Source organism: Scyliorhinus torazame, chromosome 7 (genome assembly GCF_047496885.1).
Source record: "Scyliorhinus torazame isolate Kashiwa2021f chromosome 7, sScyTor2.1, whole genome shotgun sequence".
In the NCBI taxonomy this organism is placed as follows: domain Eukaryota; kingdom Metazoa; phylum Chordata; class Chondrichthyes; order Carcharhiniformes; family Scyliorhinidae; genus Scyliorhinus; species Scyliorhinus torazame.
Genome location: NC_092713.1, coordinates 21,289,230 through 21,306,673, shown reverse-complemented (window position 1 = coordinate 21,306,673; position 17,444 = coordinate 21,289,230). Strand labels below are relative to the sequence as shown.

General features: G+C 48.9%; 1 protein-coding gene across 3 annotated transcripts in view; it reads right to left on the bottom strand.

Moving 5' to 3' along the window:
* usp33 (ubiquitin specific peptidase 33) overlaps positions 1-17,444 on the bottom strand; it is a 92,660-nt gene that overhangs the window by 40,779 nt on the left and 34,437 nt on the right. For 2 of the 3 annotated variants that reach the window (XM_072510406.1, XM_072510408.1), the window contains exons 10-11: positions 15,351-15,429; positions 6,532-6,952 (exon numbers count right to left, since the gene is read on the bottom strand). In XM_072510406.1, coding sequence (XP_072366507.1) covers positions 6,532-6,952; positions 15,351-15,429 — 500 coding nt within the window. The remainder of the gene's footprint in view (positions 1-6,531; positions 6,953-15,350; positions 15,430-17,444) is intronic. The other variant, XM_072510407.1, reaches the window with a different exon arrangement.

Genomic DNA, 17,444 nt, shown 5'->3' with positions numbered 1-17,444 from the left:
CTGGCAGCTGTGCCTCGAGCTACGTGGGCCCAAGCTACAAAATTCCCCCCATAAACCGCTCCATCCCTCTTCACCTCCTTTTGACCATGCTTTTGGTCATCTGTTCCATTATTTCTTTCAACGACTTGGTCAGATAACCCATGAAGCCGCTCGGGACATTTTACTATGTTAAAAGCTCTCTAAAAGACTCAATACAAATTACAGCTGGTCATGACTTGGGGGGGATGCCATTCCATTATAAACCTGCTTTCCTTGTCATTCTGGGCAGTAGAATTGTGAGTGGTGTTATTGATAAGTAACCAAGTTGAAAACTCAGGCGATGTTAATATCTAAAGTTTGCATTCAAAATGTTGGGTTTGTGGATAATTTGCAATATCAATATTAAAGCAATAGGAAGCAATGGGATTGGAACGAGAAGTTCAAAGGGAACATAGAATTTACAGTGCAGCAGGAGGCTTTTCGGCCCATCGCGTCTGCACTGACCTTCTGAAAGAGCACCCTACCTAGGCCCACTCCCCACCCTATCTCCGTGGCTCCACCTAACCTACAGATCAATTTCATCATGGCCAATCCACCTAACCTGCACATCTTTAGATTGTGGTAGGAGATTGGGGCATCTGGAGGAAACTCACCACGCAGACACGGGGAAAAAGTTCAAACCCCACACAGACAGTCACCCGAGACTCAAATTGAACCCGGGTCCTTGGATCTGTGGGGCAGCAGTGCTAGCCACTGTGCCACCTAAAGGAGATGTTAGAAGGAACCTTTTCTTAATGTCAAGAATAATTTGGGCATTAGGGTAAATGGATACTGAATCAAAATGTTTAAGAGGGAATTTGATTAGCATTTTGAAGAGAAAACATGAAAAGGTATAGAAACAGGGGGCGGCACGTGGTACAGTGGTTAGCACTGCTGTCTACAGCGCTGAGGACCCGGTTCGAATCCTGGCCCTGGGTCACTGTCCATGTGGAGTTTGCACATTCTCCCCGTCTCTGCGTGGGTTTCACCCCCACAACCCAAAGATGTGCCGGTCAGGTGGATTGGCCACGCTAAATTGCCCCTTAATTGGCTCTGTCCCAGAAGATGGCGCCGGAGCTAGGCGACTCTCTGCGAGCTCTCCCCAACAGATCCACTTTTTACTTAACTTATACTCGTTCTAATCTTTTAAAATTTAATTCCAAGCCCTATTATGTATTTTCTTTTATTCCCTTTTCTTCCCATGTACTTAATGATCTGTTGAGCTGCTCGCAGAAAAATACTTTTCACTGTACCTCGGTACACGTGACAATAAACAAATCCAATCCAATCTAAAAAAAAAAATCAATTGGGTACTCTAAATTTAAAAAAGGTATAGGAACAGGGCAAGGAAATACATTACTGATGTGGTGGTAGCATCAGCAAGTGTATGTTGGGGAAAATGTTTCCTGTGCTGATTGAAGGTTCCAACAATGCAAAACATTGTGCAGAGACTTCAGCAGCTCTGGAATCAATATTCTAGAAAGGAGGAAGAGAAGTAATGGCTAGCAAGACACAATCATATCTGTTGGTGTCTGAAGTAAATGACCATTCAGGTTGCACAGCAGCAATCCAGGAAAGTCGATGAGGCAACATGCTGTCCAAGTCTGTGGTTAATATTACACAGCCAGCCAGAGATCAATAATCATGCAGGGCTATTTTCAGCCAGCAGCACCGGAATAGTGCCATCGGCTGCCCACTGCAAGCACGGCACTGCACCCCGTACACAAAAAAACAAAAGAAACATTCCGCACTTTATTAAACTCAGGTGAACCCATGTTGGAGCTGTGCTCCAACGCTATCGAACCAAATCCATACAAGCCTGATTGCCCTGTAAGGGGTCTCAATACTGTATCCCACAGTCAATTATACGCTATTCATGTATCTCACTGCTCTTAGTCGGGTGACCGTTTACGTGCAGGAGTCAAGTTATACAAATGTGAAATGCGCAGTCAATTTATTTATTTTTGTTTTCTTTTAAAATTTAGAGTACCCAATTCATTTTTTCCAATTAAGGGGCAATTTAGCGTGGCCAATCCAACATCTTTGGGTTTGTGGGGCCGAAACGCACGCAAACACTAGGAGAGTGTGCAAACTCAACACGGACAGTGACCCAGAGCCGGGATCGAGCCTGGGACCTCGGCGCCGTGAGGCCGCAGTGCTAACCCACTGCGCCACCGTGCCGCCCTGCAGTCAATTTAATTTAATGGCGAAGTGAACGGTGTCAGACTTGGCTCAGTTATGTCATTACTGTTGATCGGCTGTTACTTGTTCAACAACAGCACAAAGGAACGGTGTGACTGCATGCCGGAGACATCATTGTGGGGTTAACACAATACTAGGACGCTACAAATGTTAGGCTTATCTGAACGAATGAAATGTAGAGTTTTTGGATGCAGTTTTTTTTTTTAGATCCATCATGTTTTGTTCCTATTGAGTGAAGCCTTATGCCTGGAAGGCAACACATATTGGAGAATTGCTGGTAAGCTTAGTATGTCTGATTTGTGCTGACCTCTGCAACTCAATTAATCTGCTTCCACCCGACTAGACTCTATACCGTCCGGGCTCAGCGACGCAAAACAGACCTGGTAAATTTCTGGAAGGGAGCCCACAAATCAAGGATAGGTGACACAAAATATCTCATCCTGACGCGGATGACCCTGACCATGAGTTCAGTTCTCAATGAAAATAAATTGCCTGTGAATTTCAAATAGTAGCAATGAAACCAAAATACTGTGGATGCTGCTGAACGGAGATAAAAACAGAAAGTGCTGGACAGACCCGGCAGGTCTGGCAGCATGTGTGGAGAGAGAACTGCTCTGAAAAGTTATACTGGACTGGAAAGTTAACTCGGTTTCTCTCTCCACATGTGCTGCCGGAGCTGCTGCATTTTTCCAGCTCTTCCTGTTCAAATAATAGGAACCATGGGCAGGAGCAGCAAAGTGCATCAATAACCCAAATAATGTTCCACTGATCACTCAAAACCTTCATCAACCCCACCCACGAACAGGGACCAGATCTGGACACTCCAGTTTAGACCATAAGGCAGCAATACAATACTGGCAAAAGTACACCCGTCACTAGGTGCTGAGATCCCTTCCACACTTAGCCCTGGAATCACTCCTTTAATGAGCACAGTGGTTCTACCTAGTCCAGCAAAAATAAATCAACACCAGAATTCTGTGCTTAATCATTTAAATGGGGCGGGGCCCTATCGGAAAGCGTGCCCTCCACATCAAGTGGGCAGAACTTTTATTCGTGAATTTCCCTGGAGACTGAGAGATTCTCGGACATGGTGTACATTTTCCATGTTTCAGATTCTCATTTCATCCCCTGCAACAGCCCCCCCCCCCCCCCACCCCCACCCCACACCAATTTGTAAATTTGCTTTAATGAAATGAGACCATAAAAATCATTTTGAAATCAATTCCACACTAACTATTCTGCCGTGTGAAATTCCATGTCAAGGGGAGCATTCATATAACTCGTTAGCTATCCATCCCCAGTATCATCTTGGTAAATCTACACTCTCTGTGGCTATGACATCCTTTTCACACCAGGAGCACACATAACCCTCGAAAGTACTCCAGCTGTGGCCTAACTTTGCACAAACGTATTACTTTGTCTCTTCTACTCTATGCCTCCTTTCTTAAAACCCAAACTTCTTTATGTTTCATCGGCCTACAATCTCTCAGTTGAGATTTCTCTCTGTGTATTTCAGTGCTCATTGGGTAAGATGTGCAAAACATGACACATAAAACATACACCAGGCATTCATCAACATCCACGAACTTGAACTGCGGCCTTACAATGTCAACATTTCACTCAAACATCCCAGTCACAAACACTGCAGTCATAGAAAAACGTACTGGAACATCGAGGCACGCCATGGGGGTGTTAGAAATAAAATTTGACACTAAGACACATGAAGAGGAATTATGGCAAAGTCAAATAAAAATAAAATAAAATAACAATCGCTTATTGTCACAAGTAGGCTTCCATGAAGTTACTGTGAAAAGCCCCTAGTGGCCACAATCCGGCGCCTGTTCGGGAGGCCGATACGGGAATTGAACCCGCGCTGTTGGCCTTGTTATGCATTACAAGTTAGCTGTTTAGCCCACTGTGCTAAACCAGTCCCTGCGGAATAACCAATACTGCGGAATCTGGAAATGTAATTAAAAGCAGAAAACATTGGAAATAATCAACAGGTCAGACAGCTCCTGTGGAGACAGAAAGTGTTAATGAGGTTTCATCAGGACACTGCCGACCTGCTGAGATATTAGGGTGGATGACCAAAAGCGTGGTCAAGGAGCTCGGTTTTAAGGAGCACCTTAAAGGGAAGAGAAGGAAAGCGAGAAGGAGACATACAATGTTAAGAAGGGCATTCTGGAAATTGTCGCCTTTGGTGGGTTGATTAAAATCGAGAATGCTCAAGGTGAGCATAAGTATCTCAAGAAGGTTGTGGAGCTGGAGAAGTTTATAGAAAGATGGAGGGACTTGAAAACAAAGATGAGAATTTCAAAGTCCAAATGTTGCTCATAGGGCGGCAAGGTCGCACAGTGGTTAGCACTGTTGCTTTACAGCTCCCAGGGTCCCAGCTTGGGTCACTGTCTGTGCAGAGTCTGCACGTTCTCCCAGTGTCTGCGTGGGTTTCCTCCGGGTGCTCCGGTTTCCTCCCACAGTCCAAACATGTGCAGGTTAGGTGGATCGGCCATGATAAATTACCCTTAGTGTCCAAAAAGGATGGATGGAGTTACAGGGATAGGGTGGAGGTGTCTTGGGTAGGGTGCTCTTTCCAAGGGCTGGTGCAGACTCATTGGGCCAAATGGCCTCCTTCTGCACTGTAAATTCTATGGTTCTATGACTGTGAGCCAATACAGACCAGCAAGCACAGGGAAAGTGGGTTAATGGCACTTGCTGCAAGGAAGAGTGCGAGTCGCAGAACTCCGGATGACCTCAAATTTGCGGAGAGTAGAACATGGGAGGCTAGCCAGGACTGCATCGGAATAGTCAAGTCTAAAATGCAATAAAGACTTGGAGGAGGGTTTCAGCAACAGGTGAACTGAGACAGGAGTGCAGTCAAGCGACTTTGCAAAATAGAAAAGGACAGTCTTCATAAAGGCGCTGATATGTAGTTGGAAGCTCTCTCGTGCCAAATATGACTCAAAGTCAGATTTCATCTAATTTTCATCCGTTACCAGCAATCATCGGTCATTCACTGTTGACGAATGGACATTAGTAGCAGAGAGTGGTTATTCAGCCAGAGGAAATCAAAACTAATTCCACTGCCCTGCTCTCACCCCATGGCTCTGTGTCTGTCCCTCCTTTTAACCATCTTTTCTTTATAAGGTGTACTACTCCTTGGCCCAAATACTCTAAAAATGCTCAGATCGCGTGATCTAAAGAAAATTCTCCTCATAGAATCCCTACAGTGCAGGTGGCCATTCGGCCCATCGGGTCTGCACCTTCTGAAAGAGCATCCTGCCGAGGCCCACTCCCCCACCCCAACCCCAACCCCGTAACCCCACCTAACTTTTGGACACTTGGGGGCAACTTATCATGGCCAATCCATCTAATGTGCACATCTTTGGACTGTTGGAGGAATCCGGAGGACCCAGAGGAAACCCACGCAGACACGGGGAGAACGTGCAAACTCCACACAGATAGTGACCCAAGGCCGGGCTCCATGGCGCTGTGAGGCAGCTGTGCTAACCACTGTGCCACTCGCTTTTGACAACAATTTAAATTGATGACTCCTCGTTATCGATTCATCAGGAGGAAACAATTTTTCCTCATTTACTATCAAAGCTCTTCAGTAAATCTTATTTCAACCTTCTCCAGTAGAAATAGTCCCAGGATCTCAAGTTTCTCCTAATGCTTATTGTTTTCCCATCCCATGCATTATCTTGGTTTCTCTACACTGCAAACACACCCTGTGGTTAAACTACAATGTCATTTCTATAGAGGGCACATTATACTCTGGCCTGAGATTTTGTATGCACTTAACATTTTTTTAAAAATTGTACCTATTTCTAAAACAAATTGCTATTGGCTTGTGCTATGGTATATGTGTCCCTACGTGCACGTGCAGAATATTAGATACATAAACCATTGTTCTTACATTACCTGCAGTATTTCTCTGTTGGTGGTATATTCCCAATCCTTCTTTTCATCCCAAAGAGGACTAATGCCCTCAGTCCCATTAAACTGCAGCTGCCACCTGCCTGTGTGTTCAAGTCCTCCCAGTCCCCCTTGCCATTTTCTACATCTTTTGAGTTAGCACACTTGAGCAGAATGTTTAAAAGCATTCCTCTACTAGACAAAGGGCACAACTTTGGTCAACAAGATAAACACCAAACAACTAAAACCAGAATCTCGAGTCATCACTCATTTTTGAATCAGGAGTCCTCTGGTTTTGAATGGCAGGATTATCCAACTTTAAACGAAAGATTAATAACTGCTTTGCACAAACAGGAGAATATGATATTTTCACAATGTATACAGTACCCCGGTTACCTGGTAACCTGCTTTGTATCTGCACTTTGACTGTCCCATCACAGTCTACCATTTGATCAGCACCTGGTGAAGTATCCATGTCTTTATCCAAATCATCTCTGGAGGTGGGCCTATAAAGCTTATGAAGCAGGCTCCTCTCTCGTTGCCAGCTTTTAGCTGACAAACGGTGCTTCATTTCTTCATGCACCAGCATCTCTGCCTCCGTGCAGTCTTCTGTTGGCATCTTAGAGTTGGTCTCAGGATCAGCCTTGTCGCTGCCAGCACATGAATCACAAGACTGAAATTCATTGTCCGACTGGTTTTCCTCTTCCATTTGCTCTTCCATGGTCACACAGAGGGAATCTTCAACATGTTCCATATCTTGTTCCTTCAACTCTTCATGAAGCTGATCCATCAAACAGCGCAAAAACTCCTGCGCATCCTGGAAAAGAGAAATAACAGTGCCTTAACTTTCAGCAGGTCAGACTTCCGGTTGCGGCTATGCAGAGCTAAGTCACACATTCGGCAGCTCCCGCTTGGAACGGACCTTTGGGCTCTTTTCAGGGTCCCCAACAGCATTTGTTCGACATTTCCCGAAGTGGGAAGAAGACTGCAACATTCCCCCAACAGTGCATGGCTTGGACCAGGAGCGGGACGACTAAAAAAGTGGCGGTGAAGCCAAAGAAAGTGCGAGGAAAGAGTAAGATGGCGGCGGGCAGGGACCAGGCAGCGTGGATGCAGTGTGCGCAGGAGCAGCAGGAGGGTATCCAGCGCTGCTGATGAAGGCTTCTATTGATAAGCTGCTGGAGACCCAGATGGCCCAGGGGTGGCGATCCACGAGGTCCGATAAAAGATCTCAGATAACGAGGATGAGATCTTGGGCCTAGCGGTAAAGGTGGAGGCGCACGAGGCGCTCCACAAGAAATGGCAGGAACGGTTCGAGGAGATGGAGAATCGATCGAGGCGGAAGAATCTGCGGATCCTGGGTCTCCCGGAGGGGTCAGACGTGGGGGCCTATGTGGTCACCATGTTAAACTCGTTGATGGGAGCGGGGTCCTTCCAGGGGCCCCTGGAGCTGGAAGGGGCCCATAGAGTGCTGGCGAGGAGGCCCAAGGCTAACGAGCCGCCATGGGCAGTGTTGATGCGGTTTCATCGGTTCGCTGATCGGGAGTGCTTACTCAGGTGGGCCAAGAAAGCGAGGAGCAGCAGTTCGGAGAACGCGGAGGTTCGAATATATCAGGACTGGAGCGCGGAGGGGGCGAAGAGGAGGGCCGGGTACAATTGGGCGAAGGCGGCGCTGCACAGGAAGGGGGTGACGTTTGGCATGCTGCAGCCAGCGCGTCTGTGGGTCATCTACAAGGACCGGCACCATTATTTTGAGTCCCTTGAGGAGGCGTGGGCCTTTGTTCAGGCCGAGAAGCTGGACACAAACTGAGGGTCGGGATGGGGGGTGGGGCGTAGGGATGGTCGGGGATTGTTGTGTTACATTTTGAGAGGGGGTTCTTTGTTCTTGTTTCTTTTTGGTTCGGTGTGGGTGGTTAGGGTGGGTTGGGCACAGTTTTGGTTGGGTCTGTCGGGTGGGCTCTTGGAGGGGGGCAAATAAACGGAGTAGGGGGTGGATGGCCGGTAGGGGGGGGATGGGGCCCCGTGGGGGAGGGGGAGGCTCCAGTCGGGGGTGAGGGGACTGGGCCTGGAAAAGGAGCTGCGCCAGAGGAGGCGGGGCCGGGTGGGTGGAAAGCGTGGGCTTTTTCCCACGCTGATGGCTGGAGGGGGCGGGGCCGGGGCAGGGGCAGGGAAGCGCGGGTTTTTTCCCGCTCTTGGGATGAAAGGGGGAGGGGAGAGCCTGCTGGTGGGTAATGGAGGGGGAGGGGGAGTCCCACAATGGGAGGAGTCGAAGGTGAGGTGGGAGTGGCCGGGGTCAGTAGGAGTCAGCTGACTTGCGGGAGTGCAATAGGGGGAGCAATGCAGCTAGGAGGGGTCCTAGCTGGGGGGGGACCGGGTTGCTGCTGGTATGGTCAAGGGGGAGCTGGAGCTAGTAGAGGGGGTTGGGACGGGGTTCTGCCGCCGTGGGAAACGGGCCGGGCATGGGGCGCGTGGCTGGCCGAGGAGGGGTTATGGCTGGTCGGCGGGGGAGGGGGGCGGGTAGCCCCCTGATCCGGCTGATAACCTGGAACGTAAGGGGACTGAACGGGCCGGTTAAGCGGGCCCGGGTGTTCGCGCACCTGAAGGGACTGAAGGCGGATGTGGTCATGCTCCAGGAGACACACCTGAAGGTGGCAGACCAGGTAAGATTGAGGAAGGGGTGGGTACGTCGGGTGTTTCATTCACGGCTGGATGCCAAAAATCGGGGGGGGGGCGATCTTGGTGGGAAGTGGGGTGTCGTTTGAGGCGTCGAGCATTGTGACAGACAATGGAGGTAGGTACGTAATGGTAAGTGGTAAGCTGCAAGGGGAGAGGGTGGTGCTGGTCAACGTGTACGCCCCGAACTGGGACGATGTGGGTTTTATGCGGCGCATGTTGGGTCGGTTCCCGGACTTGGAAGTGGGGGGCCTGATAATGGGGGGGGACGGGGGGGGGGGGGGGGGGGGGACTTGGAGATGGGGGAGGAGAGGGACCAGCGCCCGTTGTGGTGCTTGGAGGTGGGGCTGTTGGCAGACGAGGAGGTGAGCGAGCGGGTCCAAGGAAGCATAGAGATACCTGGAGGCCAACGATAACGGGGATGTCCGAGTGTGGATGGTCTGGGAGGCGCTGAAGGCGGTGGTTAGGGGAGAGCTGTTCTCTATTAGGGCCCACTAGGAGAGGAGGGAGCAGAGGGAGAGGCTGGTGGGGGAGATGGTGAGGGTAGACAGGAGGAACGCGGAGGTGCCGGAGGGGGGACTGTTGAGGGAGAGGCGTAGCCTCCAGGCCGAATTCGACCTGTTGACGACCAGGAAGGCGGAGGCACAGTGGAGGAAGGCCCAGGGGAGATTTATGGGCAAAAGGCAAGTCGGATGCTGGCGCATCAGCTTCGGAAGCGGGACGCAGCTAGGGAGATCGGGGGAGTTAAGGATAGGGGAGGGAGTGTGGTGCGGAGTGGGGTTGGCATCAATGGGGTCTTCAGGGACTTTTATGAGGAACTGTATCAGTCTGAGCCCCCACTGGAGGAGGGAGGTATGGGCCGCTTTCTGGACCAACTGAGGTTCCCAAACGTGGAGGAGGGACTGGTGGCGGGATTAGGGGCCCCGATTGGGCTGGAGGAGTTGGCCAAAGGGATAGGGAACATGAAGCCGGGGTAGGCACCGGGGCCAGACGGTTTCCCGGTCGAATTCTACAAAAAATATGTGGACCTGTTGGCCCGTTGCTGGTTAGGACCTTCAATGAGGCAAGGGGGGGGGGGCTTTGCCCCCGACGATGTCCCGGGCACTGATCACCTTGATCCTGAAGCGGGACAAGGATCCCCTGCAGTGTGGGTCTTACAGGCCGATTTTGTTGTTAATGTAGGTACCAAGGTACTGGCAAAGGTGCGCGTGGCTGGCCGAGGATTGAGGATTGGGTGCCGCAGGACATCCACGAAGACCAGACGGGGTTCGTGAAGGGGAGGCAGTTGAATGCGAATGTGCGGAGGCCCCTGAACGTTATTATGATGCTGGCGAGGGAGGGGGAGGCAGAGATAGTGGTGGCGATGGACGCTGAGAAGGCCTTCGATAGGGTAGAGTGGGGGTAGTTGTGGGAGGTGCTGAAGAGGTTTGGGTTTGGGGAGGGTTCGTCAGGTGGGTTAGGCTGTTGTACGAGGTCCCGATGGAGAGTGTGGCCATGAACAAGAGGAGGTCTGAGTACTTTCGGTTGCATCGAGGGACGAGGCAGGGGTGTCCCCTGTCCCCCCTGCTCTTCGCACTGGCGATTGAACCCCTGGCTATGGCACTAAGGGAGTCAAGGAACTGGAGGGGGCTGGTGCAGGGTGGGGAGGAGCACAGGGTGTCGCTCTATGCTGACGACTTGCTGCTATATGTGGCAGACCCGGTGGGGGGGAATGCCGGAGGGATTGAGGATCCTCAGGGAGTTCGGGGATTTCTCAGGGTACAAGCTCAACATGGGGAAGAGCGAGTTGTTCGTAGTTCACCCAGTGGACCAGGAGAGGGGGATTGGCGAGCTCCCACTAAAAAGGACGGAGAGGAACTTCAGGTATTTGGGGGTCCAGGTGGCCAGGAGCTGGGGGGCCCTGCATAGACTTAATTTCACGAGACTGGTGGAGCAAATGGAGGAGGGGTTTAAGAGGTGGGACGCACTGCCGCTGTCCCTGGCGGGTAGGGTGCAGTCAGTCAAGGTGACGGTGCTCCCAAGGTTTTTGTTCCTGTTCCAGTGCCTCCCCATTCTTATCCCGAAGGCCTTCTTTAGGCGGGTCAACAGGAGCATAACGGGGTTTGTGTGGGCGCGAGCGACTCCGAGGGTGAGAAGGGTGTTTCCTGGAGCGGAGTAGGGATGGGAGGGGGCTGGCGCTGCCCAACCTCTGTGGGTACTACTGGGCTGCCAATGCGGCGATGGTGCGCAAGTGGGTGATGAAGGGGGAGGGGGCGGCATGGAAGTGGCTGGAGACAGCGTCTTGTGAGGGTATGAGTCTGGGGGCGCTGGCAACGGCGCCGCTCCCTCCAATGAGGTAAAGCACGAGCCCGATGGTGGCAGCTACCCTCAAAATTTGGGGGCAATGGAAGCGGCACAGGGGGGGAAGTGGGGGCCTTGGTGTGGACCCCGATACGGGGGAACCACCGGTTCATCCCAGGGAGAATAGATGGAGGGTTTCGGGGTGGCACAGGGCAGGGATAAGAAGGTTGGGGGACCTGTTTGTGGATGGGATGTTCGCGAGCCTGGGTGGGCTGGAGGAGAAGTACGGGGCCCCCCCGGGAAACACCTTTAGGTATCTACAGGTAAGGGCGTTTGCCAGGCAGCAAGTGGTGGAATTCCCGCTGCTGCCGCCACGCACGGTACAGGACAGGGTTCTCTCGGGGGTGTGGGTTGGAGAGGTGGAAGATCTCGGCAGCATACCAGGTGATGCAGGAGGAGGAGGAGGCCTCGGTGGAGGAGCTGAAAGGAAGTGGGAGGAGGAGTTGGGGGAGGAGAACGAGGAGGGGACGTGGGCAGATGCCCTTGGGAGGGTGAACTCTTCCTCTTCGTGCGCGAGGCTCAGCCTCATACAGTTTAAGGTGCTGCACAGGGCACACATGACTGGGACAAAGATGAGCCGGTTTTTTGGGGGTGAGGACAGGTGTGTTAGGTGCTCAGGGAGCCCAGCAAACAACACCCATATGTTCTGGGCATGCCCAGCGCTGGAGGAATTTTGGAAGGGCGTATCGAGGACGGCGTCGAGTGTGGTAGGATCCAGGGTCAAACCGGGCTGGGGGCTCGCAATATTTGGGGTTGCAGGGGAGCCAGGAGTGCAGGAGGCGAAAGAGGCCGGTATTCTGGCCTTTGCGTCCCTGGTAGCCCGGCGAAGGATTCTTCTTCAGTGGAAGGATGCGAGGCCCCCAAGCGTGGAATCCTGGATCAACGATATGGCGGGGTTTATTAAATTGGAGAGGGTGAAATTTGCCTGAAGGGGATTTTATTATTTATGTATGGGGGGAGGAGGCACGGGGTTGTTTTGTTTTGTATTTAATTCTATTGGCTTCCTTTTACATTTTGTTGTTGATATTTTGTGAAAACTTTAATAAAAATTATTTTTTTTAAAAAACTTTCAGCAGGTCAGACCTATTGCTCAAGTCTACAACATAGTATCATGAAATGGCTATTTCCAATAGAAATCGCGATGAAAGGTCTTCGATCTGAACACACACTCCTCCTAACCTGCTGAGTATTTCCAGCGTTTTCTGTCTGCGGTAAGGTGCGTTGGTACAAAAGTGACTTGTTCTATTTTTTCCAAATCACAGACAATTTAAATTGTTAACCTTTAATGGGATAAACCAGCGACACATTTTACTTTATGGATTCCATATCTGCCAAAAATAAACTGAACCTGAACAATCCTAAGATCAAGGTTTATTTTTTTTGGGGGGGGGGGGGGGAACCATAAAGGTACCTGCCACAGACTTTTCATACAAGAACAGAGTAACAGCATTAAGTCATTTGTCTCCCTTGAACCTGCTCAGCCAATCGATTAGATCATTGCTGTTCAGAGAATTTTACAGCACAGAAAGAAGTCATTAGGTCCATCATGCTCGTCACTGCTCTATTAAAGGATTACATAATTAGTCTCACTTCCCTCGCCTCCTCTTCCGCCTCGCCCTGCAGATTTCTCCTTTAAAAAAAAAAGTTCTCTTTTTAAAGTTACTATTAAATATGCCCTTTCAGGAAGCACATTCAGACCATCATATCTCAATAGGTAAATACAATTCTGGTTTCCCCTCTCAATTTATTGCCTCAATGGGTCAAATTGGTCCCATAGGACTTCAACCTCCCAATAGCTTCAAATCTTGAATTTCTGGCATGTAATAGTAACAAAAACTGTATAACCTAAACCTCACTATGGACAGCTACCTCTGGAGAATCTGCTAGTCTCCACAGCACCATGCAATAAAAATGACTCGACACCCAAACCAGCCAGTCACTTCCATGCATTATTTACTGGACCTCTGCACCCCAACTCCACTTACCACCTTTGATCCGTATCTTGATGCCCTGAACCTAATAAAAATTTATCGATGCATTTGCCCCAGCATGTTGGTAACAAGTGTCCCAGGTTTATACTTTGCTTTACCTGGTTTTAGCGAGACCACATCTGGAATAGTGCGTGCCATTTTGGTCTCCATATTTGAGGAGTGATCTCGTTGCATTGGAGGTGGTACTAAATTGATCCCTGTTGAGAGGCTCAGTAAATTGGGCCTATATTCTCTGGGGTTTAGAAGAATGAGAGGTGATTCCATTGAAACATGCAAGATTCTGAAGGGTCTTGATAGGATGGGCGTTGTTTCCGTTGATCTGGGAATCTAAAACACGGAGCAACAGTCTATAATAATAATAATAATCGCTTATTGTCACAAGTAGGCTTCAATGAAGTTATTGTGAAAAGCCCCTGGTCGCCACATTCCGGCGCCTGTTCGGGGAGACCGGTACGGGAATTGAACCCGCGCTGCTGGCCTTGTTCTGCATTACAAGCCAGCTGTTTAGCCCACTGTGCTAAACCAGCCCCCTCAGTTTAAAGCAACAATTATTTAGGAGTGAGATGAGGAGCAATTACATCACTCAAAGGGTTGTGAATCTTTGGAATTCTCCACCCCAGGAGGTTTATGGATGCTCCATTACGGACTATATTTAAGGCTGGGATAGGTGGATGTTTGGTGTCTCGGGGAATCAAGGAATATGGCGAGTGGGAAGGAAAGTGGAGATGAAGCCCAAGGTCAGCCGTGATCGTTTGAATGGTGGAGCAGGCTCGACAGGCCCATTGGTCTACTCCTGGTCCTATCTTATGTTGTATTTGTGTGAAAACGCGTTTCCCGATCTCCCTCCTGAATGGCCTACCTGTAATTTTAATAATATTTTCCACTTCCCCCAATAGAGACAATAGTTTCTGTGTATCCGCCTTACTGAATTCATTTAACATTTAAACACCTTGATAAGGCTTTCCCCATCAATCTCCTCTACTGAAGGGAATACAAGCCAAGCTGCTGCATGGGCTTGTATTTGAACATTTTCAATTCCAACAACCAATATAGCCCCTTCAGTAACGTGCTCAATTGTACGTCAAATCCATCTGCCATGTAAAAGAAACCACACCAACATTGTCACCCATACTAGCCTGATATTAACGTGGAGTCAAACTTCAAAACAGTCGGCACTCAGTGTAGCTGTGCTCACAACTTTGCAAAATCACTGGGACCACAAACAGAAAGATTTCAGCATCAAAAGGAGAATTTGTGAAAGTGACCAAGATCAAAGTGACCAGGGCTGAATGTAATAAATGTAAATGGTGAAGCTTCAGTGCAAAGAGGCAGAGTTACGGAGTCACATTCTACACAGCCGCTTTGAGAAAAGTGCAGATAATGGTACACTAAACTGCAACGGTTTTGGGCGACATTAGAGTGAGGTTCGGGTGATGGGGCAGCTGACCGTTTGATCACCTGATCAAGACGAACAGAATTTTGGATCTTCCTTCCTGGTCTCAGAATCCAACACTGCAGGAGGCCAGTCGGTCCATCGAGTCTGTGCCAACCCTGTGCAGGAGCACACCACCCAAATCCACTTCCCCCTCTCCATCCCAATAACCCCTTGACTTAACCTACACATCTCTGGACACTAAGGGGCAATTTTAGCATGGCCGATCCACCTAGCCTGCACATCTTTGGACTGTGGGAGGAAACCGGACCACCCGGAGGAAACCCACGCAGACACGGGGAGAATCTGCAAACTCCACACAGACAGTGACCCTGGCACTGTGAGGCAGCAGTGCTAACCATTGTGCCATCTCCAAACCCGAGTTTGGTACTTTGTCCACACCAGAGGGCAACTGATTTTTTTTCTTTTCACTTTCAAATAGGTTAAATATAGGGCAGCACGGTGGCACAGTGGTTAGCATTGCTGCCTCAGGCGCTGAGGACCCGGGTTCGAATCCTGGCCCTGGGTCACTGTCCGTGTGGAGTTTGCATATTCTCCCCGTGTCTGCGTGGGTTTCACCCCCACAACCCAAAGATGTGCAGGACAGGTGGATTGGCCACGCTAAATTGTCCCTTAATTGGAAAAAATAATTGGGTACTCCAAATTTAAAAAAAATTTTAAAAAAAAATATGTTAAATATATTATGAGCTTGTAATTGAATATTTTCAGCATCTGCAAAGAAATTCACAGCAAAAATATTCGCCAGTGAGAGAACTCACCTGCTGAGAATATCCCCGAAACATTGGATTCACAGTTTTAATTCCCTGGAACAAACTTGTAGGCACCACGTAGCTGGGACTGGAGAAAGGTCATAAAAACAATGGTTAGTTTACATCATATCATAACAGCCTTCAGCTATTTGCAATAGGCAGAGTATTGACCATACTCAACCAGCCCATGTTTGCAAAATTCAGAATATAGTGTCTAACATTTAGACGTGATCCCGCATGGACAGAACTTGCTGAATAATCCATTAACAACCAATTTAAGATCACCAGCGGGGTTCGCAATGTGGCTCACTTATGTTTCATGGAAGCTACATATATTCATACACAAGGACCTGTGTTTTCCAGGCAGAAAGGGAACATGTACAAGCATTGCGCCTTTTTGGAATTATGCAAAAGCATGGGGGAACAACAGTTCCCTGGTGCATTCTCCATGGCAATGCTCCAACCAGAGTCAACTTGCAAATCAATAGGCACCCTGTTTCATGCAGCATAAATTTTTGCACCCTTTAAAATCTGGCATTCTTGCGTCTGCATTGATAAGTGCAAGACAAAAAGCTTTAACAACATGTCTATTTGTTAGTAATACTCATGTTCCACATCAGCTTCTGCAGCTCCCTAAATGAACCGGCTTACAGATGAGCCTTGACCACGGGTTTCGTAGTGCCAACCTCACCCCGACTGTGGTCATAAGGAAACTGGAAGGTTAGAGCCCATCATTTGGAAACAAGTCATTAGCCAGTACATACAATTGAGGAGGATTAGGCCATTCAGCCCCTCGAGTCTGCTCTGCCAGTTGAGCATGACTGGTCTTTTTTTTATAAATTTAGAATACCCAATTGTTTTTTCCAATTAAGGGGCACATCTTTGGGTTGTGGAGGCGAAACCCACGTAAACCTGGGGAGGATGTGCAAACTCCACACGGACAGTGACCCAGAGCCGGGATCGAACCTGGGACCTCGGCGCCGTGAGGCAGCCACCCTGCTGCCCAGAGTATGGTCGATCTGATAGTAACTTCAAATCTGCATCCCTCCTATCCCTAATAACTCATTACCTCCTTGCCTACTAAACGTCTATCCACCTCTGCCTTAAAAATATTCACTGACTGCTTCCACCACCTTTTGAGGAAGAGAGTTCCAAAGATTCTGAACCCTCAAGAGAAAGAGGTTCACCTCATCTTAGTTTTCAATTGATGACCCCTTAATTTTAAACAGCGACTCCTATTTCTAGACTTTCCCACAAGCAACATCCCCTCCATGTTTCAATTAAGCTGTCTATTACTCTTCTGAATTCCAGCGGATACAAGCCTAGCCGATCCAACTTTTCCCTCATAAGACAGTTCACCCATTCTAGGTATTAGTCTGGTAAACCTTCTCTGAATTGCTTCCAATGCATTTACATCTTTCCTTAAATAAAGTGACCAATATTCTTTTTAAACAAAAAATCCAATTAAGGGGCAATTTAGCATGGCCAATACACCTGCCCTGCACATCTTTGCGTTTTGGGGGTGAGACTCACGCAGACATGGGAAGAATATCATGTGGTCAGTGACCCGGGGCCAGGATCGAACCTGGGTCCTCAGCGCTGTGAGGCAACAGTGCTAACCAATATTCTTGGATGTGATCTCACCAATCCCCCGTACAACTGAAGTATAACCTCCCTACTTTTGTATTCAATTCCCCTTGCAATAAATTATAATTCTATTAGCTTTCCTAATTACTTACCCTACCTGTGATTCATGCACTAGAACACCCAGATCCCTCTGAACCTGAGCTCTGTAATCTCTCACAATTTAGATGATGAGCTTCTTTTTTATTCTTCCTGCCAAAATGGACAATTTCACATTTTGCTACAATGTACTCCAGTTGCCAGATCCTTGCCCACTCATTTAATCTATTTATATAGTCTTGTAGCCTCCTTATGTTCTCTTTACAATTTACTTTTCTGCCTATCTTTGTGTCATCAGCAAATCTGGCAACCATTCCTTCATCCAAATCATTAAAATAATTGTAAACAGTGGGGGTCCCAGCACTGATCTTTGTGCACACCACTCATCACATTTTGCCAACGGGAAAAAGACCCATTTAT